This window comes from Nicotiana sylvestris, chromosome 12 (genome assembly GCF_000393655.2).
Source record: "Nicotiana sylvestris chromosome 12, ASM39365v2, whole genome shotgun sequence".
Lineage (NCBI taxonomy): Eukaryota > Viridiplantae > Streptophyta > Magnoliopsida > Solanales > Solanaceae > Nicotiana > Nicotiana sylvestris.
The window spans coordinates 21,685,660-21,709,808 of record NC_091068.1 but is presented as its reverse complement, the minus strand read 5'-3'; the positions used below and the strand labels follow the sequence as shown (position 1 = coordinate 21,709,808).

Below are 24,149 nucleotides of genomic sequence, written 5' to 3'. Positions count from 1 at the left end.
CCTTTTATAGTTCTTCTCATGCGGACTCTAGTGACATGACATGCACGCATAATTCTCAGCATGATCTTGAAAGTTAGTCTAATCATGAAGCAATGGCACGGTTTTTTGAATATGATAAAAGGATGCATTTGAGGAAACAAGTAAAGATTCACGCATTCTGAGATGACCTAAATTTTGAATTGAGTGAAACTGAGGCAGTAAGTCTGGAAAATCAAGAGGTTGATAAGAGAATACAACAAGAAAATGTCTCTCAAACAGTTTGAGGTAAATCAGTCAGTGCTGAAATGCATTCTTCCACATCAAGATAAGGTTGAGACACTCTTTATTTGTATTGATGCCATCAATAGTTACTATGTGTGATTTGTTTGCTTATCTTCAATTGCATGTTTGTACTTGGCATTTTTGAGTTTGGTATGACGAAGGCATTTTATTCTGCTACCCAAATACTTTTATCCTTTGCTACCCATTTTGAGCCCTAATTTTTCGTTTCATAACCCTCTTTTGGAATCAGAAATAGAGTGGGAACTAGAAAAGGAAAAGAAAAAAAAAAGGAAAGAAAAAAAAGAAAAAGGAAAAAAGGGACAGGAAAAAAGGGAAAAGAGAAAAAGAAAAAAAGAAAATAAGGAAAAAGAAAAGAATTTTTTTTTTGAACTACGTTCGACCTGATTCTTGACACCTCAAGATACATAGGCAGCCTTACGGTTCGGTCGCACCAAATAAAATATTTCATAATCCCCAAAGCCAAGAGTGGGGATGTTTTTCTTAGAAATCCCATCAAAGCAAAGATCCCAAAAAAAAAGCAAAAAAATAAATAAATTCCTAGACTCTAGAAACTGGGGCAGAAGTTTTAATTTTGCCAAAAGATCTTATTCCAAAAGTTGTAATTTTGAACCCTTTCATCTTAAATTATTTTGAGCCTTCATGTCACCCTTTCTTTCCAACCCTGTCCAAAAGCCTACATTACGGTCCAAAGAAAGACCTTATGACCAATCTTTGAGGATGTCAAATCAAGTGTATGGTGAAAGTATGATCTTTCTGCATCATGGGTAATACCTTTGTTCTCAGCACAATGAGAGAAAATGATAAAATGAGAGAGTCTTATCGGTGAAAACCCTCAAGGGCACCGTAAGGCGACGATGGGTTGAGAAAAGAGCAGAAAAGAGAGAGGCTTGATGGTGAAAACCTTTAGGGCACTACAAGTCGACTGAGGATTGTGGATCAAATGGGAAAATTGAAGCACTGAAGCCCAGTTTCACAGCAAAGAGGTACAACAAGAGTTAAATATTAGACTTGCTTGAGAGATTAGGCCACTTAATCCAAAGGTGCATGTCATGGTCATTAGAGTTGGTATCCACATCCGATAAGTTTTCTACTTTGTAATTTTCTTGTAGGTATCATCTCTTTCCCTTGTCCCTTGTTTTGTTCCTCTCGTTTTGTTTGAGTACCTTCTTGAGTCTGTTTGGTCATAACAAGTGATAAATGACTTCAAAATTTGCTACCAGCTTTCCAATTGCACAAAATGAATTTGGCTAGCACATCAAAGTGGCATGAGTTAGGGAAAAGTGGTATGCGCATTGAGTTGGTAACAATCAACATGCTTTGGGATTTATGTGACATGGAAGGGTTTGGTAAATGTCAATCCATGAGCAAAATGCAACACATAGAGGATATTGGGAACGAATGGAGCAGAGGTACTTTCTGTGATAAGGGTTGAAAGAAAATGGGCAGTCGATAACAGTCAAGGTCATCCAAGTTGAAATCAAAGTTATTTTGGCAAGTGTTGAAGCAGTTGCTCTCAAGGTCAAGGCCACAAACTAACCACCACGTTTTCAAATTGACAAGATTTTATTCGTCTGAAACAGGGGCAAGAAAATTTGTTAATCCACAAGGACCTCCCATGAAAAAGGCATGGCTCAGGGACAAGAAATTCTTTACAGAATCCTCCAAGAAGAGAGCATGGCTTAGGTAAGTTCATTCTCGTCTTTTCAGGACCCTCCTGGATAATAGTATTTAATTTTAAAAGTTCTCAGGATCCTCCTGGATAATGGGATTTAGTTTAAAATTTATAGGACCCTCCTGGATAATGGGATTCAATTTAAAATTTTCAGGACCCTCCTGGATAATAAGATTTAATTTAAAATTTTCAGGACCCTCCTGGATAATGGAATTTAATTTAAAATTTTCATGGGCTCTCCTGGATAATGGGACTTAATTTTAACTTTTCAGGACCCCCCTGGATAATGGGATTTAGTTTTAAGTTTTCAGGACCCTCCTGGATAATGGGACTTAATTTTTCAGGACCCTCTTGGATAATGGGATTTAGTTTTAAATTTTCAGGACCCTCCTGGAGAACGGGATTTAATTTTTAAAAGTTCTCAGGACCCTCCGGGATAATGGGATTTAATTTTTAAAGTTTTCAGGACCCTCTTGGATAATTGAATTTAATTTAAAATTTGTAGGACCCTCCTGGATAATGGGATTTAATTTAAAAGTTTTTAGGATCCTTATGGATAATGAGATTTAATTTTAAAAGTTTTCAGGACCCTCCTGGATAATGGGATTTAATTCAAAAGCTTTAAGGGCCCTCATGGATAATGGGATTTAATTTTAAAAGTTCTGAGGATCCTCCTGGATAATGGGATTTAATTTTAAATTTTCAGGACCCTCCTGGATAATGGGATTTAATTTAAAATTTTCAGGACCCTCATGGATAATGGGATTTAGTTTTTAATTTTTCAAGACTCTCCTGGATAATGTGATTTAATTTTTAAAGTTCTCAGGACCCTCATGTATAATGGGATTTAATTTTAGAAGTTTTCAGGACCCTCCTGGATAATGGGATATAATTTAAAATTTTCAGGACCCTCCTGGATAATGGGATTTAATTTAAAGTTTTCAGGACCCTCCTGGATAATAAAATTTAGTTTTAAGTTTTAGCGTAAGTTCTCCCTTTAGAAAATATAATTTATCTTTAAAGTTATCACTCTTAAGATGAGATTTAATTCGAAGTTTTCAGGCCCCTCCTGGAAAATGGGATTTAGCTTTTAAATTCTTAGAGCTCTGTAGGTAATATGATCTGATTAACACTCACAAATATGCCCAGATCCTAAACTGGGGCAGAAAAATTTCTTTTGTTTTGTTTGGTTTGTTGCAATATCAGGCGCCCACCTGGATAACAAGGGAATACATTTCAGGTTTTGGTAATCAGGCGCCCACCTAGATAACAAAGGAATACATATCAAGTTTTAGCAATCAGGCGCCCACATGGACTACAAGGGAATACATATCAAGTTTTGGTAATCAGGCGTCCACCTGGATAACGAGGGAATCTAATTTTAGCAATCAGGTGCCCACCTAGATAACGAGGGAATACAGTTTCAAGTTTTAGCAATAAGGCGCCCACCTGGATAACGAGAGAATACAGTTTCTAGTTTAGTAATCAGGCGCCCACCTGGATAACGAGGGAATACAGTTTCTAATTTTATCAATCAGGCGCCCACCTGGATAACGAGGGAATACAGTTTCAAGTTTTAGCAATCAGGCGCCCACCTGGATAACGAGGGAATACAGTTTCTAGTTTTAGCAATCAGGCGCCCACCTGGATAACGAGGGAATACAGTTTCAAGTTTTAGCAATCAGGCGCCCACCTGGATAACGAGGGAATACAGTTTCAAGTTTTAGCAATTAGGCACCCACCTGGATAACGAGGGAATACAGTTTCAAGTTATTGGCAATCAGGAGCCCACCTAGATAACAAGGGAATACAATTTAAGTTTTGGAAATCAGGTACCCACCTGGATAACGAGGGAATACAGTTCAAATTTTTGGCAATCAGGCGCCCACCTGGATAACGATGGAATACAATTCAAGTTTTGGAAATCAGGCACCCTCCTAGATAACGAGGGAATACGATTCAAGTTGTTGGCACTCAATCGCCCACATGGATAACGAGGGAATACAATTCAAGTTTTGGAAATCAGGCACCCCCCTGGATAACGAGGGGATACAATTCAAGTTGTTGGCAATCAGGCGCCCACCTAGAGAACGAGGGAATTCATTTCAGAGTTACTTTCAATTCACAAATTTATGAAGTATCAGGAGCCCGCCTAAAGAACAGAGTCCACTTTTCAGTCTCATGTTGAAGATTAAATAGAGATTCAATGAAGGAACCGCGGACTGGAACCTAGACGGCACCTCGACCGACTCTCCACCTCAGTATACTCCATCACCTCATTCACTTCTAAACTACATGTGGCCTGATTCCTTTATAGCCAAGGATATGTAGGCAGCTCAGACACCAGGACTCGGTCACGCTCTCTTTTCTTTTAGTTTTTGGTCTCTCTAAATAAGGGTCGGGTCAAAAAACCTGTCTAGTCATTCTTTGTCTGAAAATACTTCGTATTTCCGCTCAAAGAGGGGCAACTATAGACATGAGATTTTTGACCCTCCCCAAGATTTTGCATATTTTAGCAGTTAATTACTTAGTTTAGGCCTAATATAGTTATTTTAACTAGTTTTAACTCTTTTACTCTATTTTAAGAACAAAAATTGAAAATTACAAAAATAGTTCCATATTTTTCTATTTAATTCAAGTGTTAGATATTTTTAGAAGGATATATTACTTCGAACCTATTATATTTTAATATAACATTTGAAAAATACAAAAAAAAATAATTTCATATTATATATATAATTTAGTTTAATTAATTAGATCAATTTTTGCATTATGTAATATATTTATCTTATATTAAGAGGGATTTAACTAAGATTTGGACATCTGTTTTAGCCTAATGTTAAAGGCCCAAATTCGAAGCCCACCCTTCACTAACCCAACAAGACCTAACCTAGATGAACCTTTCTTCTTCCTTACCGAGACTACAAGAAAACCGAGCTTCATCTTCTTCTCCAAGACCATAGGAGCAACAAAAAACCATAGAGATAAAAACCTAGAAATACACAAACATACAAGACAGCCATGGCTTGATCTTCTTCAACCTGAGACTACAACAAAAACCCTAGACACCATAAAAACCACCAGCAGCCGCCAGTCCACCCCCATCGTCGGATCTGTCACGCCGCCGACCAGCCACACAGCTGCTGCCATCTCCAAAAAACAACCAGCCTCATCGCCGCTGAGCAACCCCCAGCCCACGACCATATCTCCAGCTCCCTATCCATCGTCGTGGCACCACAAACACCAACAAACGAGCCACGCTTGACCACCACCAGAAAACCTCCATTAACATCGCCACATGAAGCTCGAAACTATCTGAAAAACCAGCCACCCAGCTCGCCGGAATCAACCAGCACACCCCCCCTCGTCGCCGCTGGACAGAAGCCGACGAGCAGCATAGCCATTGCTGCTTCTTCCCCATAAAAGACCACCCACTCGATCTTCACCTCTCCCGCTGCCAACGTTGACAACAAATTTCAGTCACAACATTAGCTCTTGAGTCGCCGGAATCAATGGCGTAAAAACGGCAAAAACAGTTAACAAAGAAGAAGAAGGAAAAACAGAAAATTTAAAAAAAAAAAGAGAAAAATTTTTGCTTATTAACTTTTCAATTCCAGAATTTTGTTCAAGGATAGATTTTGATTTAAATGTGGGTCTGAATCCGTGTTTGGTTGAGTCTTTGGTGACGATTCGAGATTCTGACCGGTTTTTCAGCTTCTCGGTCCAGTTCGGGTTCTTGTTTGGTGAGATTCGTCCGTCGAGTTGCGATTCTGGTTCCTGACGTGTTACTGTAATTGCTTGAGGTTCACTCTAACTTCCCTCTGTGTTGATATATTCTGTCACATGTTCCTCTTTGTTACTACATTCCATTACATGTTAAAGTGGTGCATTTCCTTTCAATTCTACTGATTTGATGATCCTTGATGGTGTTAGCATGTGTTAGATTTTATTTGTTTGTGATATTGAGGGTCAATTCATTAAATCGAAAGATATTAGAGCATAAATGTTTCATTTAGTTTCGTTTTATTGCTTTGACCGCTAGGAGCATGTTTAGTCCGTCATCACCTGGGTAGGCAAACTTTAGGATTTTTGTTAATTTTGGGGCGAGAGGTCGTTCCCGTAGTTAAATTTATCCGGGGAATGCCCCGTGAAGTTTGTATATATTATTACCCAGAATATGCCCCGAAGAACTATGTAAATATTTTGGAGGCCTTGGTGTGCATGGCGGAGAAGTCGTAGTATAGGTTAGTTTAGGATTTTTGTTTTCCTTTCCTTCTCATTTTCTTTCATTTAGGTGAGGACGACCTCGAGCCTCTTATGTGTTTATTTTATTTCTGTGTGTTTTACCTCAATTCGAATGTTTTGAAAGCCAACTAGATCGAGTACGCAACCGTGACCCTCACGGGACTTAGGGAGTGCCTAACACCTTCTCCCCGAGTCAAATGAACCCCTTTACCCTAATCTCTGGTGCGGACTTTGTTTTAGAGTCTGAAACATTTTAAAAGGAAAATTATTTTTAAAAAAAATGGTGACCTGACACACCAAAATCAGATGTCAGGTGGCGACTCTGAGTTATTTCCTTTTGAAGACAATTTTGTCACGTTCTAATTGGAAAACCCTTTCGAGCTTTACTAAATCTTTTTTTATTTATTTAAGAGGGTTAGTGAGGTTTGTTAAAATAGGGGTGTGACAGACATAATATATATCTGCCAAAAATTCGAATTTGATTTGTTTTATCTTATTTATCAATAAGTCGTAAAATTAGGAAGTATGTGCGTGCTTGCAAAAGTTGGCATGTCGATCAGCACTCAATAAGTTAATTATACCTTAATAAGCAAGCAAACCATTTTGACTTGGTTATCTTAACTCATGTTCAACACGGTAAACTCAATATAAAAGAAACATTTCGCAATTAATCTCATATATTCACCTAAAAAACCCGTGCATAAAATAAATACTATATTTCAAATTGTCATTTGAACTACGCAATATAATACTTGTAAGCACGTAATTTTTGACCCGTGCAAATTTTAAAGTTAATTTTAGTATTTTAATATTTTTAAAATATTTACTTGACTTTATTTAATATAATTTTAATCTTTTTACTTTTAGTCCTAAGATGTAAAAAAAACATAAATAGTTTTATTTATCGTGTTTATCGCTTTTCTATATTTTTATCTTTAGTTTAAGATCAATTAGTATATTTTTATTCATGGTATCTTAATTTATCATGACTTTAGCCTATTTTCTTTACTTTTTATTTTATTGTTATAACATTCGAAAATACAAAAAAAGTAGTTTCATTTTAAAATTTTGTTTATTTACTTAACTAAGTTTAATTAATATTTTGGTAGGATTTTTGAGTTTGTCTTTGTCCAACAAGAAAATTTGTAGGCCCAAAGGTGTGAGTCCATTTCCTTTAACTTAAACCCAATTATTCTTAGCCATTCTTTCCAACCCATTAGCCCATTTATGTGCAAGATTTAATCCTAGCCATCTATTTCCTTCTAATCCAATGGCCATCATCTCTTCCCACCTTCATATAAAATACCCAATTATAAAAACCCTAACCCAAGTTTTCAATTCCTAGTCTTGAACTAAAGTAGGAGCAGCGCCGCAAGTCCACCCTCCATCGTCGGATCTCTCACGTCGGAAAACGCAGCAGCAACAGCCGCTGACCCCTCACTCATGGCTGCCATCTTCAACAAGATACACAACACAAAAACCCTAGAACCCATCTTCTTCCTCATAAGATAACTAAGACAACAAAGAGACAAAAACCCTAGCTGAACCCTAACCTACTGCCGTCGCCGCCCCTCGCTGGCAACCACCACAACCACCTGAACCCGCCCCCATCCGCGACCAGCAGCCCATCAACAAAGTTACCCAGATCGTTGCTTCACCAGTCATCTTCTCCAATGGCCCTAACTTCTTCTTCATGAAGACAAGTGACTCTCATGGTCGCCCAACCTCTGATCTCTAAAACACCATAGCCGACCAGCATCCACGCCACCTTCAGCTGTCACTGACCACCTTCTGCTCCTTCGTCACACACCAGCACACCCCGCTTCTTATCCTTCACCTTCATAGTAGATCGGATGTTGTTCCTCCACCACCGGGTTCACCGAAAACAACACCAATGGCCGCCAAATCGTCGAAAAGCAGCAGCAGCGGCTCTTAAGTAGCTAAAGAACTCACGTCGCCTTTTTTAGAGCTTGGTTCGTCATTATTCAGTCTTCGATTGGTGACGATTTTGGGTTCGAAGTGGAAATTCCGACAGCAATAGTTGTCAACTTCAGTCATCGGTGGAGAGTCGAGGTCGATAGATGTTCCGTTCGGCATCGCTAGTCGCGGTTCCCGTTCCGTCATCGAAAGGTCCATCTCTTCGTTCTATTATTACTTCTTTAATTTTGTGATATAAAAATATGATATGGAGCTTTGGTTTAGATTGCATTTAATCTGTGTTATATAATTAGTGATTTAAATGTGCTTGGTTTAGGAATCATATTAATGATTTGAATATGTGTTCATGTTTGTTCTCATTGCTTGGTTTCTCATGGGTTCAAGAAGCTGATCCATGTTTAATCACTTGAGATTATTTGATTCCTATAGCCAATGTCAAATATTTTTGTTAGCGGACATTTGTGAATTTGGACAAATCTGACTGCTAGTTGTTGGGTTTAAGAGGATAATCTTTGGGGATGTGCTTTAAAATAAGATTGGATCTAAAGTTACGGAATGAGGTAAAACACAAGTTGTCAGTGTTCTAAATTTTTCACTTGCGTAGATCTATTTACTAATTTATCGGTCGGAGCATGCTTAGGCCGGCAACACTTGGGTAGGCAAGCCTTAGGATTTTGTAGTTTTGAGGCGAGAGATCGTTCCCTTAGTTAATTTTATCTGGGGAATGCCCCGTTGACTTTGTATATATTTGTATCCGGGGTATGCCCCGAAGTGAACGTAAATGGAGGCCAAAAGTATAAACTTGTAGTATTTTATTTTATTTTCATTTTTCTTTTCTTTATTTTAGGTGGGGATGACCTCGAGTCTCTTTTGTATTTATTCTCCTTTTTTTTGTGATTTCGCCTCAATTCGAACATTTTAAAAGCCAACTAGATCGAGTACGAAACCGTGACTTTCATGGGACTTGAGGAGTGTCTAACATCTTCTCCCCGAGTCAAATGAACCCCCTTACCCAAATCTCTGGTGTAGACTTAGTTTTAGAGTTCAAAGTGTTTTGAAAGGAAAATTATTACTTTTGGATAACCGGTGACCTAACACACCGAAATCAAATGTCAGGTGGCGACTCTGAGTTAATCCTTTTGAACACACAACTTTGTCACTTTTTAATTAAAAACCCTTTTGAGCTTTACTAAATCTTTTTATTTATTTCAGATGGTTCAGTGAGAAGTTTAGTTAAAAAGGGGTGTGACTTCTCTGGTGACTCTGCTGGGGAAAGAAGGGTTCGAACTGGTATTTGATCTTATTGGCTTTTAGGATATTCAGTTGAGGTGTTTGTTTTCTTTATTTGCTTTGTTTATTTGCTTTGTTTGTCTTATTTCCTTGTTTTGTTGGTTATTTCTTTATCACTTTTCTTAATGTGTTACTGTTTTATAAATTGTCATCATGTGCATAACCATGGGTCTTCTTTCTGCAACAAGTCTCGGAGTACGCATTGCGTGCACGAACTCTTTGTTGAGTCACCCTTAATTTAGGAGGGGGCCGTCGGACGTATGGAGTGGGTGGAAAGCTTGAGCAGCCACCATCGACCATACGCTCCCCCGAATTGCCTAGTTAGTGAACCCCAAACTTAGGTCAACCTTTAGGTCATTTTTATTTGCATCATGTCATTTAGACCTAACAGGGCTCAGTCCTAGGTACCGTGTCCCTTTGTAGGAAGCCTATCCAAATTTTGTCAAAATGGGCCCGTGGCCCAAAAAGACATTCAATCATCCCTATGTGATACATGTTGCATCTTTGAGGGTAAAAAGATCATTTGGCGGACCGATGCTTGGGAAAGAAGGGTGAAAGACGAAGCAAGTAGGGCCCAGTTATATTTTTCTTTCACTACTTTTTAAAAAAAAAATGAAAAATCCAAAAAGATTTCACATTTTCCCATTATTTTCCAAAAATTAAAAAAAAAAGATAATCCAAAAAGATTTTACACTTTCCCGTTATTTTCCAAAAATTCAAAAAACAAAAAGAGAAAAAGAAAATCCAAAAAGATTTTACATTTTCCAAAAATTCAAAAAAAAAAAGAGAAAAGAAAATCCAAAAAGAGTTTACATTTTCCATCATTTCTCAAAAAGACAAAAAATATGGTTTTTCCAAATTAGTTGCATTTGTTTTAAAGGGTTTCTCCCATGACCAATCTTCCCGAACTACGCGAACCTGATTCTCATCTTCTGGGGCGGGATACCTAGGCAACCCACATAGGGTTTGGTCTTCCTAGTAGGTCCTAGGTTCTTGGCTTCCGGAGTCGTAGCCAAATCTTGCATGTATAGCCATATTTGGCCACATTGGCCGTTTTTGCCAAAAATAGAAGTGTTTTCTCAAAGTAGTTTGTTATCTCTTGTCTTAGGATCTTGAGTCTACAATAAAGTGTCCTCTTAATTCTAAGGTTCATTCCTGTCAAATTTGCATGTCTAGCCACTTTTGGCCACATCGGCCATTCTTGCAAAATAGGGTTATTTTCGCAAGAGTGACTCAATTACCCATGTCTTAGGATCTTGAGTTTATAACTCGGTGTCATATCACTTTAAGGTCCATCCATGTTGTGTTTGCTTCCCTAGCCACATTTGGCCACATCGGCCATTTTTGCAAAAAGGGTCCATTTCTGCAAAGTAATTTTTAAGACCATGATTGTCGGGATATTAGAGTCATGTAAGCTTTAAATGGAGTATTTCTCATGCATTAGGGGTCAACTTTGTCAAGTTTGCGCTAATAGCCACTTTCAGCCACTTAGACCATTTTGCAAATATAGCCAAGTTGTGTCCTGCATTTGTTGACTCAGAAATGTGGTGGGGTCACGTAGTGTCCCGAGTCGCTAACCATGTTTGCTTCATTCAGGTATGGACCCGCTGATTCGATCCAAAGTGTTGATGGTGGTAAAGATTCCTAGGAAGTTGATCAAGTGGTGGAAAATGTTTTCATCGTTAGAGCAGCATGAGTTAATGCAGAAATTGGGCACCCTAACTTCCCTTCTTGATATCACACCCCGCCCAGACTTAGTGGAGGCGATGCTGACTTATTGGGATCCGCAAAATTTGATTTTCAGATTTGGAGAGTGTGAGATGACTCCTACCTTGGCAGAAATGTCTGGTCTCACTCGTTTAAGCTATATAGGCAAGGACATGATACTTCCCCGAGACCACTCTAGGACAAGATTCCTCAGCGACCTGGGCCTGAAAGATAATAAGCATTTAAAATGTCTCGAGCAGTCCTGGATATCCTTGGATTATTTGTTTTCTAGATTTGGACCACAGGAAAGTTTTGACATCTTTTGGGATGAGTTCTGCACAACCAAGGCAAAGTGGCAAAGACGTCGCCTCGAAGCTTTCAGCCTTGCTTTATTGGGATTATTGGTTTTTCCATTAGATGAGAGGCATATTAGCACCTGTCTACAGTCAGTGGTAATGTCACTATTTCTTGAGAAGCAACGCAAAATCGTTACCGTTGTGCCGATGATCTTAGTAGAGTTGTACCGAGCCTTGAGTGAGGTTAGGGGAGGTGTCAGATATTTTGAGGGAAGTAACCTTTTGCTACAGCAGTGGATGATAGAGCATTTGCACACCACTTCCTTACTTTGTCCCATAAACTGTGCCTTGAGGGATCGGGTGGTATGCATCGAATGTAGGATGAAATCTCCTAAGTTTACGTACCCAGTAGGTGTCACGGTTTGGATTGAGTTCCTAGGTTTGAGGACAAATGGGAATGTTTTGTGGGCTTACCTTTGGATGATATCTTGGTAGGGTGCCTCATGCAACCTTTCCTGATGCTGATAGGACTCAAGAATGTCAGGTCGTACACTCCCGTTAGGGTAATACGACAATTGGGCAGAAGACAAGAGGAGCCTCCAATTTTGAACCTTCGGAGGCACATCATAAATTTTAGCAAAAAGGAGGCTGATGAAATCAAGTATGTGCAATACTGGAACAATGCAAAGAGGATGAAGAAAAATACATTAGTAGAGGACATTGGCAGGCCCGAGTGTACTCAAGAGTACTTGTTTTGGTTACAGTCCATCCCACCAGGGGTCAGCATCCCATTGCCAGCCCAACTCAGGGGTCGGGCAGTTCAGACAGATGATTCTGAAGAGGCATCAGACCAAGATCCCTGGGATAAGCTTGAGTTGATAAAGTCTCAGTTAGCGGGATTGGCAGCAAACGTGGAGCAGCATAGCCAGTATTTGTTTAGGGTCGGCCTTCAGGATGCGGGGGCACACGCCAGTGCCTTTATTCCCAGCATCGGTGTTTCCTTATGAGGCATGTTACAGAGTTTGAGCATGACGGATAGCCCAGGACCATCCCGGTCAGGACAGTCGCATTCAGGAGTAGCTTGAGGAGTCATTCTATTTAGGTGTTTTGAGATTGTCTTATGTATTCTTTTACTTTCGTGTCTTGTCTAGAAGTACCGAGTCCTTTAGGTAGTGTCAGAGTCTGTCGTAGTGTAGTTGAGTCTGTCATGTATTTCATTATTGTATTTCCCTTTGTATTTTAATATCGAAAAGTTTTAAATGAAAAATCCCAAAAAGATTTTGTTTTCAATTTATTTTCCACCACTTCTCCAGAACTACGCTTGGTCTGATTCATGAGGGACATGATACGTAGGCAACCTACATCAGGTTCGATCAAATCATTTTTGGTTCAAAATAAAAAGAGAAAGAAAAAAAAAGAGTGATAAGAGGTGTTGGAAAAGAAAGAGAAGGAAGGATTGAAATGAGCAAATCAGGATGATGCCATATGACCCTGCGACCCTCAAAACCATTTTAGAACCGTTAATTGTTGTTAGGTACATTGCACGTAATGTGATATTATTATTTGATAAATGCTCTAACGCTAACATGGTGGTTTTGTATTGTTGTCCTCTGTTATCTCTATTAAGTTTCAGGAAGGTGGTTAGTTTGTTGGCATCCTGGAAAGTCATCCATACAACACCCAATCAAAGCGTCAAACAGTCATGGCTAGCAAGGAAACAGACACTGGAGTTGTAGACCCACCATGGGAGATTGTTGAGTCAGAATCGAAACTGCAAGAGGAAGTCCGGAGGTTGAAGCATCAGATGGCAGAAATGTATCAAGCCTGGATTAAGGGACACCCTCGTTCCCTACCAACTACATAGAAAACCCTGCTTCCATTCCACCACTCTCTCAATCCCAGATGCCCAATACCATTGATTTTCCCCACAATACGCACCTAGCTTTACCCCTTACCACAACTACCCCGGCACTTCAGCCCAAACTATTCATGCTCCGCCAGCCAAAACAACCTCATACCCTGCTCCGACATCTGCTCCTATTTTTGTACCCCCTTCACAAGCTACCCTCCACCGATCCTCTAGTGAGCCCGCATTCCCCGCTACAGATGCCCACTACTATGCACCGGAGCCCACCTTCAAAGTCCCAGATCCTCACTCTTACAATCCCCAATTTGAGCCTCATGTTGAAACTGACAAACCACCCAAGAACGCAGAGCAAGAAGAGATGTTTAGGAAGGTACAAAGTCTAGAGCAATCATTGAGAAATATGCAAGGGTTGGGAAACCAAGTGAGTGTGGCCTATAAGGATTTGTGTTTGTTCCCCGATGTCCAATTGCCTGCCGGGTTCAAGATGCCCAAGTTTGACTTGTATGACGGACATGGGGATCCTGTAGCTCATTTGAGAGGTTATTGTAGTAAAATGAGAGGCGCCGGGGGAAAGATGAATTACTGATGGCATACTTCAGCCAAAGTCTGAGTGGGGCAGCTTTAGAATGGTACACCCGCCAGGACGCCAGCAGGTGGTACACCTGGGACGATATGGCTCAAGCCTTTGCCCGGCACTTTCAGTAAAATATAGACATTGTTCCAGACCGCCTATCTCTGACCAAGGTGGAAAAGAAACCCAGTGAAAGCTTTAAAGAATATAGGTTCTGATTGAGGGAGCAAGCTGCATGAGTCAATCCTCTGATGGAAGAGGACGAGATGGTTAAATACTTTCTTCAAGCCCTGGAGCCCACTTACTATAGCCACTTGATTTTAGCCATTGGTAAGTCTTTCAATGATGTGGTGAATATGGGAGAAATGGTGGAAGAGGGGCTCAAGTCGAGTAAGATCATGAGCTATTCTGCTATAAAAGCAACCACCCAGCAATCCAGAGTGGTATCGGAAGTTTGCTAGGCAAGAAGAAGAAGGAAGACGTCGCTATGTTTGTCTCCGGATTATGGCATGGCCAGAGGGGTTCACCTCATCAGTACATCCATCCTCGACCCTGACCTCAAGCCTATGCCCAAGCTCCATATAATCCACCTCAACATTACTTTTCCCCGCAAAATCCCCAATACTCAGCCAGGCCATCCCAATACCTTGTTCACCATGCACAGTTATATGCTCAACCCCCTCCTTACCCGCAATGGCGTGCTCCAGCTCCGCAGAATATCTACCCAGCTCCACAAAATACCTATCCACCCCCACATTCCGTTGCTAAAACCCCACTGGTTCAAATTTTCAATCAAGGCCAGAGTATAGGAGAGAGAGGCAGCAACGGAAACAAACTTTTAGCAAAGGTTAAGGCAGTTTCCGTTAACAAACTTATATGCCAAGCCAGAGTATTGGAGAGTCTTATGCTAGTCTGTTTCAAAGGTTAAGGCAGTTGGACGTCTTGAGGCCAATTGAGTCAAAGATACCAAATCCCCCTCCAAAGAACCTCGATTATTCCCTAAGATGCGCCTATTGTTCTGATGATCCAGGGCATGACATAGAGAAGTGTTGGCATTTGTAACGGGCAATCCAGGAGCTCGTTAATACATACCAAATTGTAGTCCAAAGCCTAGATGCACCAAACATCAACCAAAACCCTTTGCCAGCCCATGCAGAGACGCACATGATTGAAATAGTTCACAAGGATGGGGAGCCCAAAAAGTCTTCTAAGTCCGTCATGATGATTCGGGCCACTGAAAGAAATTTGGTTAAAGCTCCAGACTCTACCAAAGAAACGCCCTTGACAGTTGAAGGGATGACAGAAAAGCCGAGCTTACTCAATTTGAAACCACCAGTGTTGGTCGTGAAAGGGCTGTCTAAAGATATCGGGGAAAGTCCGGAAAGTTCAAAAGTGGTAGTACCAGGGATTTCAAGTAAGCCTGTCATAGTTGTGAAGGGGGATCCTACTACCCCTATCATCATTAAACCAGTAACCCAGCTTCCAGTGGTGGATGCCAAGGCTATTCCGTGGAATTATAAGCAAGTGATAGTGACATACAAAGGAAAAGAAATAGAGGAAGAAGTCAATGAAACTGGAGGATTGACTCGTTCTGGGAGATGTTTCACCCTAGAAGAATTAAGGAAAGCCAAGCCATTCAAGGATAGCCCAATGCTAGTAAAGAAATCGGTCACCGAGGAAGAGGCTAAGGAGTTCTTGGAAAAGATGAAAGTGCAGGATTATTCCATTGTGGAGCAGTTAAGGAAAACACTAGCTCAGATTTCGCTTTTGTCTTTGTTGATACATTCAGATGAACATCGCAAGGTCTTGATGAAGATTTTAAATGAGGCACACGTTCCTAATAAGATCACAGTGAACCACTTGGAAAAGATAGCTGGCAAGATCTTCGAAGCAAATAGGATCACTTTCTCGGATGATGAACTTCCTATGGAGGGTACAGAACACAACCGAGCTCTTTATCTCACAGTGAAGTGTGGAGATTCTGTTGTCTCAAGGGTTTTGGTTGATAATGGCTCTAGTGCGAATATTTGTCCCCTATCTACTCTACAAAAACTAAAGATTGGCACCGAAAGAATCCACTTGAACAGTGTGTGTGTTCGAGGCTTTGATGGGGGAGGTAAAGATTTTGTTGGAGATATAATGCTCGAATTGTCGATAGGGCCTGTTGAGTTTACCATGGAATTCCAAGTGTTAGATGTGGCTGTCTCCTACAATCTGTTATTAGGCAGGCCCTGGATACTTGCTGCTAAGGCAGTCCCATCTTCTCTGCACCAAATGGTAAAGTTTGAATGGGACAGGCAGGAAATAGTTGTGCACGGTGATGAGGACTTGTTAGCTTGTAATGATACAATTGTTCCGTTCATCGAAGCTAAAGATGATAAGGGACATTGGGTCTATCAGACTTTCGGAACAGTGTCTGTTGAGAAATTTCCTGAAGGAAAATGCATTCCGGGTCCTAAGCTATCCTCCGCGTCCGTCATGGTTGCGAATGAAATATTAAAGAATGGTTTTGTGTCATCTCTGCAAGGTATTGTGCATCCAGTGTGCCCTAGTGGGAATCTTGGTACGTTTGGTTTGGGATTCATGCCCACCGAGAAGGACGTGAAAAGGGTTAAAATCTGAAAAGAAGGTATGGTCGCTCCCCAAACCCGTCCCACACATCTCTAAGTCTTTTGTCAAGCCAGGGGCCGAAAAACCTCCAACCTCCTCAATCCCAAAACCTGTGGTCGATGTTGATGAAGAGCTGATCAAGAGGTTCCAAAGTCTATTCGAAGAGGTCAATATGGTAGAAGTTGGTGAAGGCTCTAGTAAAGCAAATGTGCGCTCGTTGGCCCAAACGTGAAGCTTAGCAATTGGGAAGCTACTTCTCTCCCCACCTGGAAGGAGTTTTGGTAGTTTGCTTTGTTTTCCTTTCTGTTATCTGGGTTATTCCAGGGTTGTAATCCATATTTTTAGTTTTTGCTTGTTTTGATGTTCAAACCCTTCTATCCTTTTATTTTCAATGAAGTGCAATTTTCCGTTTTCCGTTATTCTTAATAGTGTTTTATTTTGTTCTTTATTCTTTTTTTTGTACAGCTCTTTTTATGCTGGTTGTAGTGACATGACATGCATGAAGAGTTTTCAGCCGAGTCTTAAAAGCCAATCTAATTCTGAAATAACAATCCAAGAAGTAGAATATGATGGTGAAATAGAATATGATGAAGAAGCAGCATTTGAGGAAATCAGTAAAGAGCTAAAACAATTTGAAGAAAAACCAAAGCCTAATTTGAGTGAAACCGAAGCAATCAATTTAGGGGACCAGGATGATGTTAGGGAAACCAAGATAAGTGTGCATTTAGAACTGCAAGTTAAGGAGGAAATAATCAAAACATTGTTTGAGTACAAAGATGTCTTTGCATGGCCATATGATGATATGTCAGGCCTAAGCACTGATCTGGTAGTTCATAAATTGCCAACTGATCCAGCATTCCCTCCTATCAAGCAAAAGTTGCGAAAGTTCAAGACTGATATGAGTGTGAATATCAAATAAGAAATCACAAAGCAACTTACTACAAAGGTCATTTGAGTCACTCGATATCCCACTTGGTTAGCCAATGTTATGCCAGTACCAAAGAAGGATGGTAAGACTAGGGTCTGTGTTGATTACCGTGATCTTAACAAAGCAAGCCCAAAGGATGATTTTCCATTGCCGAACATTCACATTCTGATCGATAATTATGCCAAGGATGAGATTGGGTCTTTTGTGGACTGATACGCGGGATATCACCAGATCTTGATGGATGAGGAAGATGCAGAAAAGACAGCATTCATCACGCCATGGGGAACATACTGTTATCGGGTAATGCCATTTGATTTGAAGAATGCTGGGGCAACTTACATGAGGGCGATGGCCACCATATTTCATGACATGATACATAGGGAGATTGAGGTTTATGTAGATGATGTGATCATAAAGTCAAAGAAGCAGTCTGACCATGTCAAGGACCTGAGGAAGTTTTTCCAAAGGCTCTGCAGGTACAACCTCAAGCTCAATCCGGCGAAATGTGCATTTGGTGTCCCGTCTGGGAAACTGCTAGGATTCGTGGTCAGTCGACGCGGTATTGAGTTAGACCCATCGAAGATCAAAGCCATTCAAGATTTACCACCACCAAAGAACAAAACAGAGGTGATGAGTTTGCTTGGAAGGTTAAATTACATCAGCAGGTTCATTACTCAGCTCACGACAACCTGTGAGCCCATCTTTAAGCTGCTGAAGAAGAATGTTGCGGTCAAGTGGACTGACGAATGTTAAGAAGCATTTGATAATATTAAGAGGTACCTGTCGAATCCACCTGTGATGGTCCCACCAGAGCTTGGAAGACCTTTAATTCTCTATTTGACAGTCTTGGATAATTCTTTTGGCTGTGTATTGGGTCAACATGACGTCACGGGAAAGAAGGAGCAAGCAATCTATTACCTCAGTAAGAAGTTCACTCCCTATGAGGTTACGTACACTCTGTTTGAGAGGACATGTTGCGCCCTGACTTGGGTGGCACAAAAGTTGAAGCATTATCTGTCGTCCTACACTACTTACCTCATTTCTCGCATGGATCCTTTAAAGTATATCTTTCAGAAGCCTATGCCCACGGGAAGACTGGTGAAGTGGCAGATTTTACTTATAGAGTTTGACATCATCTATTTAACTCGGACCGCGATGAAAGCCCAAGCCTTGGCCGACCACTTGGCCGAGAATCCGGTGGATGATGAATATGAGCCACTAAAGAATTATTTTCCGGATGAAAATGTCATGTGTATTGACGAGGTTGACTATGATGAAAAGCCAGGTTGGAAACTTTTCTTTGATGGAGCTGCTAACATGAAAGGGGTCGGAATAGGAGCTGTACTTATCTCTAAAGCAGGGCAACACTACCCTGTAACAGCCCAACTTCGATTTTATTGCACCAACAACATGGCTGAGTACGAAAGCATGCATTCTGGGTTTGAGGTTAGCTATAGACATGGGAGTCCAGGAAATACTTGTTCTGGGAGATTCAGATTTGTTGGTTCACCAGATTCAAGGAGAATGGGAGACTCGAGATCTGAAGCTCATATTGTACCGATAGTGCCTGCATGATCTTTGTCAACAATTCAGGTCGGTTGAATTTAGACATATTCCCAGGATTCATAACGAGATTGCTGATGCCTTGGCTACTCTGGCGTCAATGTTACATCATCCGGACAAGGCTTATGTCGACCTGTGCATATCCAAGTTCATGATCAACATGCTTATTGTAATGTGGTGGAAGAGGAAATCGATGGCGAACCTTGGTTCCACGATATCAAGGAATACATCAGGTCGAGGGTATATCCAGTACATGCTACAGGTGACCAAAAGAGAATTATTCGACGTCTGGCTAGTGGATTTTTCTTGAGTGGAGGAATCTTGTACAAGAGGACTCCGGATTTAGGATTGCTGAGGTGCATAGATGCTAAAGAAGCTTCAACTATCATTATCGAAGTACATTCTGGAGTTTGCGGGCCGCATATGAACGGGTATGTCTTGGCAAAGAAGATACTTCGAGTAGGTTATTATTGGCTCACCATGGAACGAGATTGTATCAGTTTTGTTCGCAAGTGTCATCAATGCCAGGTACATGGTGATTTGATTCATTCTCCCCCATCTGAGTTCCACTCAATGTCTGCACCTTGGCCCTTTGTTGCTTGGGGTATGGATGTTATTGGACCAATTGAGCCGGCAGCGTCAAACGGGCATAGGTTTATTCTGGTGGCTATTAATTACTTTACCAAGTGGGTCAAAAATGTAACTTTCAAGTCCGTGACCAAGAAGGCAATAGTGGATTTTGTTCATTCAAATATCATTTGTCGGTTCGAAATTCCCAAGGTGATCATCACAGACAATGTTGCTAATCTCAACAGTCATTTGATGAAAGAGGTATGCCAACAGTTCAAGATCATGCATCGGAACTCCACCCCGTATCTCCCCAAGGAAAATGGAGCTATTGAGGCTGCTAACAAGAACATAAAGAAGATACTTCGTAAGATGGTTCAAGGTTCTAGGCAGTGGCATGAAAAGTTGCCTTTTGCCTTACTGGGTTATCGCACTACTATTCGCACTTCAGTAGGTGCAACTCCTTATCTACTGGTATATGAAACTGAGGCAGTTATACCTGCAGAAGTTGAGATTCTATCCCTTCGGATCGTTGCAGAATCTGAAATTGATGATGATGAGTGGGTCAAAACCCGCTAGAGCAGTTGAGTTTGATTGATGAGAAAAGATTGGCTGTAGTATGTCATGGTCAATTGTATCATAAGATAATGGCAAGAGCATACAATAAAAAGGTGCGTCCTCGAAAATTTGAAGTGGGCCAGATGGTATTGAAACGCATCCTTCCTCATCAGGTGGAAGCCAAAGGCAAGTTCGCCCCAAACTAGCAGGGGTCATTCGTTGTGACAAGAGTGTTGCCCAATGGTGTTTTGTATTTAACAGACATAGAAGGCAAATGTGTAGATATGACTATCAATTCTGATGCAGTTAAGAGGTACTATATATGATTTCTTTGCTTACCTTCAGTTGTATTTTGTACTTGGCATGTTCAAAGTTGAAATGACGTGGGCATTTTGTTCCGCTACCCAAGCACTTTCATCCTTTGTTACCCCTTTTGAGCTTTATTTATTTTCTTTCATACCCCTCTCTTGGAATCAGTAACAGAAATAGAGAACGAAAAAAATGAATGAATGAATGAAAAATAAGAAGAATGAAAAAAGAAAGAAAAAGAAAAAAAAAGAGAAAAAAAAGAGAAAAGAAAAAAAAGGAAAAGAAAGAAATAAGAGAAAAAAAAAGAAAAAAGAAAAAAAAGAAAAGAAAAGCAACAAAAACAAACAACTTCCTTTTGAACTACGTTCGACCTGATTCCTTTTAAGGATATGTAGGCAGCCTTACGGTTCGGTCCTATTAAAATTAAAATTAAAATTCCCCAGACCCAAAGAAACTGGGGCAGAAGTTTTGGTTTTGAAAAGATCTGATTCCAAAAGTTGTAATTTTGACCCTTTTTCATCTTAAGTTAGTTTGAGCCTTCATGCCACCCTTTCTTTTTAACCCTGTCCAAAAGCCTACATTACGGTCCAAAGAAAGACCTTCCAATCAATCATTGAGGATGACAGGTCAAGCGAGATAGAGGTATGATTACATCATGGGTAACACTTTGTTCACGGGCGCAAGAGAGAAAATCTAAAATAAGAGATTCTTATTGGTGAAAACCCTCACGGGCACCGTAAGGCGATGGTGAGCTGAGAGAAAATTTAAATGAGTCTTATTGGTGAAAACCCTTGCGGGCACCATAAGGCGATGGTGAGTTGAGAGATGAACAAATGAGAGAGGCTTGTTGGTGAAAACCCTTTGGGGCACTACAAGTCGAATGAGGCTCATGACTATATAGAGAATTTGGATTAGTGAAAGCCCGGTTTTGAAGTATGAAGACAGGACATGAACTGAAAATATGATTGGTTGGATGGATTAGGCTGATCGATCCGAAATGCATGTCATGATCATTGGAGCTGGTTGCTTCCCTCATATAAGTCTTCTTTTCTCATTCTTCTTCATATAGTCATCTGTGCTCAAAATTATCCTTTGTTCCTTTTTGTCAAAAATCATTTCACTTTGCCCTTTGAGTCTATCTTTATGGGTCTCTTTGGAGTCAGCCCTAGTTGAACAAGCAGGAAAGGATTTCAAAGCCTACTACCAGCTTCTAAATTGCACAAAGCAGAGTCCGACCAGGCACATCACAATGACTTGATTTAGAATAGGCAATATGGTGATAACTGAGGTTCAGGAAATCAAGTGAATCTTGAATTTTGAGAAAATACAAGGATTCAACAACTTTCAAAATGAAAACACAATGCAACAAGCGAGCGTGAGAGATTCAGGTCATGCAGAGGTTTTGTGGTCCAATTCCAATCAAAAGGTCAAACAACTCCTTGCTAGCCCGAAGCAGCTAATCAAAATGAAGCATGGCAATGGCAGAAGCAGACGCTCAGCAATGATGCCACAAACTAACCACCACTTTCTCAAACTAACAAGATTTTATTTGTCTAAAACAGGGGCAAGAAAATTTGTTAATCCACAGGGACCCTTCTACGAAGAAGGCGTGGTTCAGGGGCAAGAAAGTTTGTTCAGAATCCTCTAAGAAGAGAGCATGGTTCAGGTAAGTTCATTTTCGGCTTTTTAGGACCCTCCTGGATAATGGGATTTAATTTTAAAAGCTCTCAGGACCCTCCTGGATAATGAGATTTAATTTAAAATTTTAGGATTCTTCTGGATAAGGGGATTTAGTTTTAAATTTTCAGGACTCTCCTGGATAATGGAATTTAGTTTTTAAATTTTCAGGACCCTCCTGGATAATGGGATTTAATTTAATAGTTTTCAGGACCCTCCTGGATAATGGGATTTAATTTAAAATTTTCAGGACCCGCCTAGATAATGGAATTTAGTTTTTGAATTTTCAGGACCCTCCTGGATAATGGGATTTAGTTTTTAAATTTCCAAGACCCTTCTGGATAATGGGATTTAGTTTTTAAATTTCAAGACCCTTCTGGATAATGGGATTTAGTTTTTAAATTTTCAGGACCCTCCTCGATAATGGGATAGTTTTTAAATTTTCAGAACCCTCTTGGATAATGGGATTTAGTTTTAAATTCTTAGGACCCTCCTGGATAATGGGATTTAATTTATAAATTTTCAGGACCCTCCTGGATAATGGGATTTAATTTAAAATTTTCAGGACCCTCCTGGATAATGGGATTTAGTTTTTAAATTTTCAGGGCCCTCCTGGATAATGGGATTTAGTTTTTAAATTTTTAGGACCCTCCTGGATAATGGGATTTAGTTTTAAATTTTCAGGACCCTCCTGGATAATGGGATTTAATTTTTAAATTTTCAGGACCCTCCTGGATACTGGGATTTAATTTTTAAATTTTCAAGACCCTCCTAGATAATGAGATTTAGTTTTAAATTCTCAGGACCCTCATGGATAATGGGATTTAGTTTTTACATTTTCAGGACCCTCCTGAATAATGAGATTTAGTTTTAAAATTTTCAAGACCCTCCTCGATAATGAGATTTAATTTTAAAAAGTTTTCAGGACCCTCCTGGATAATGAGATTTAATCTTAAAAGTTTTCAGGACCCTCTTGGATAATGGGATTTAGTTTTAAAGTTTTCAGGACCCTCCTGGATAATGGGATTTAATTTTAAAAGTTTTGAGGACCCTCCTGGATAATGTGATTTAATTCAAAAGCTTTCAGGACCCTCCTGGATAATAAGATTTAATTTTAAAAGTTCTCAGGACCCTCCTAAATAATGAGATTTAATTTTAAATTTTCAGGACCCTCCTGGATAATGGGATTTAGTTTTAAATTTTTCAAGACCCTCCTGGATAATGGGACTTAGTTTTAAAGCTTTCAGGACCCTCATGGATAATAGGATTTAGTTTTAAGTTTTAGATGAGATTTAATTCGAAGTTTTCAGGGCCCTCCTGGATAATGGGATTTAGCTTTTGAATTCTTAGAGCTCTATAGGTAACATGATCCGATTAACACTCACAAATATGCCCAGATCCCAAACTGGGGCAGAAAAATTTCTTTTGTTTTGTCTGTTTTGTTGCAATATTAGGCGCCCACCTGGATAACAAGGGAATACATTTCAAGTTTTGGTAATCAGGCGCCCACCTGGATAACAAGGGAATACATATCAAGTTTTAGCAATCAGGCGCCCACCTGGATAACAAGGGAATACATATCAAGGTTTGGTAATCAGGCGTCCACCTGGATAACGAGGGAATACAATTTAAGTTGTTGGTAATCAGGCACCTACCTGGATAACGAGGGAATACAATTCAAGTTGTTGGTAATCAGGCGCCCACCTGGAGAACAAGGGAATTCATTTCAGACTTACTTCAATTCGCAAATTTAAGAAGCATCAGGAGCCCGCCTGAAGAACATGGTCCACTTTTCAGTCTCAGGTTAAAGATCAAATAGAGATTCAAGGAAGATTCAATACAAGAAGTAGATAGGATCTTGTATTTTTCTTTCACTTTGCTGTAATTTTTCCTTTTATTTTTGATGTAATGGCAGGAACCGCGGAGTAGAACCTCGACGGCACTTCACTCGACTCTCCACCTTGGTACTCCATCATCCTTCTCACTTCTGAACTACACGTGGCCTGATTCCTTTATAACCAAGGATATGTAGGCAGCTCAGATACCAGGGCTCGGTCACAATCTTTTTA

At 40.1% G+C, this 24,149-nt stretch overlaps 1 protein-coding gene across 1 annotated transcript; it reads left to right on the top strand.

Annotated features, from left to right (window-relative positions):
- Nucleotides 1-18,561: 18,561 nt before the first annotated feature.
- Nucleotides 18,562-20,115, top strand: LOC138882777 (uncharacterized). Its single transcript, XM_070163408.1, has 3 exons — nucleotides 18,562-18,780; nucleotides 19,498-19,668; nucleotides 19,750-20,115. Exons 1-3 carry the CDS (start codon nucleotides 18,562-18,564, stop codon nucleotides 20,113-20,115), a joined length of 756 nt encoding a protein of 251 aa, XP_070019509.1.
- The last annotated feature ends 4,034 nt before the right edge of the window (nucleotides 20,116-24,149 follow it).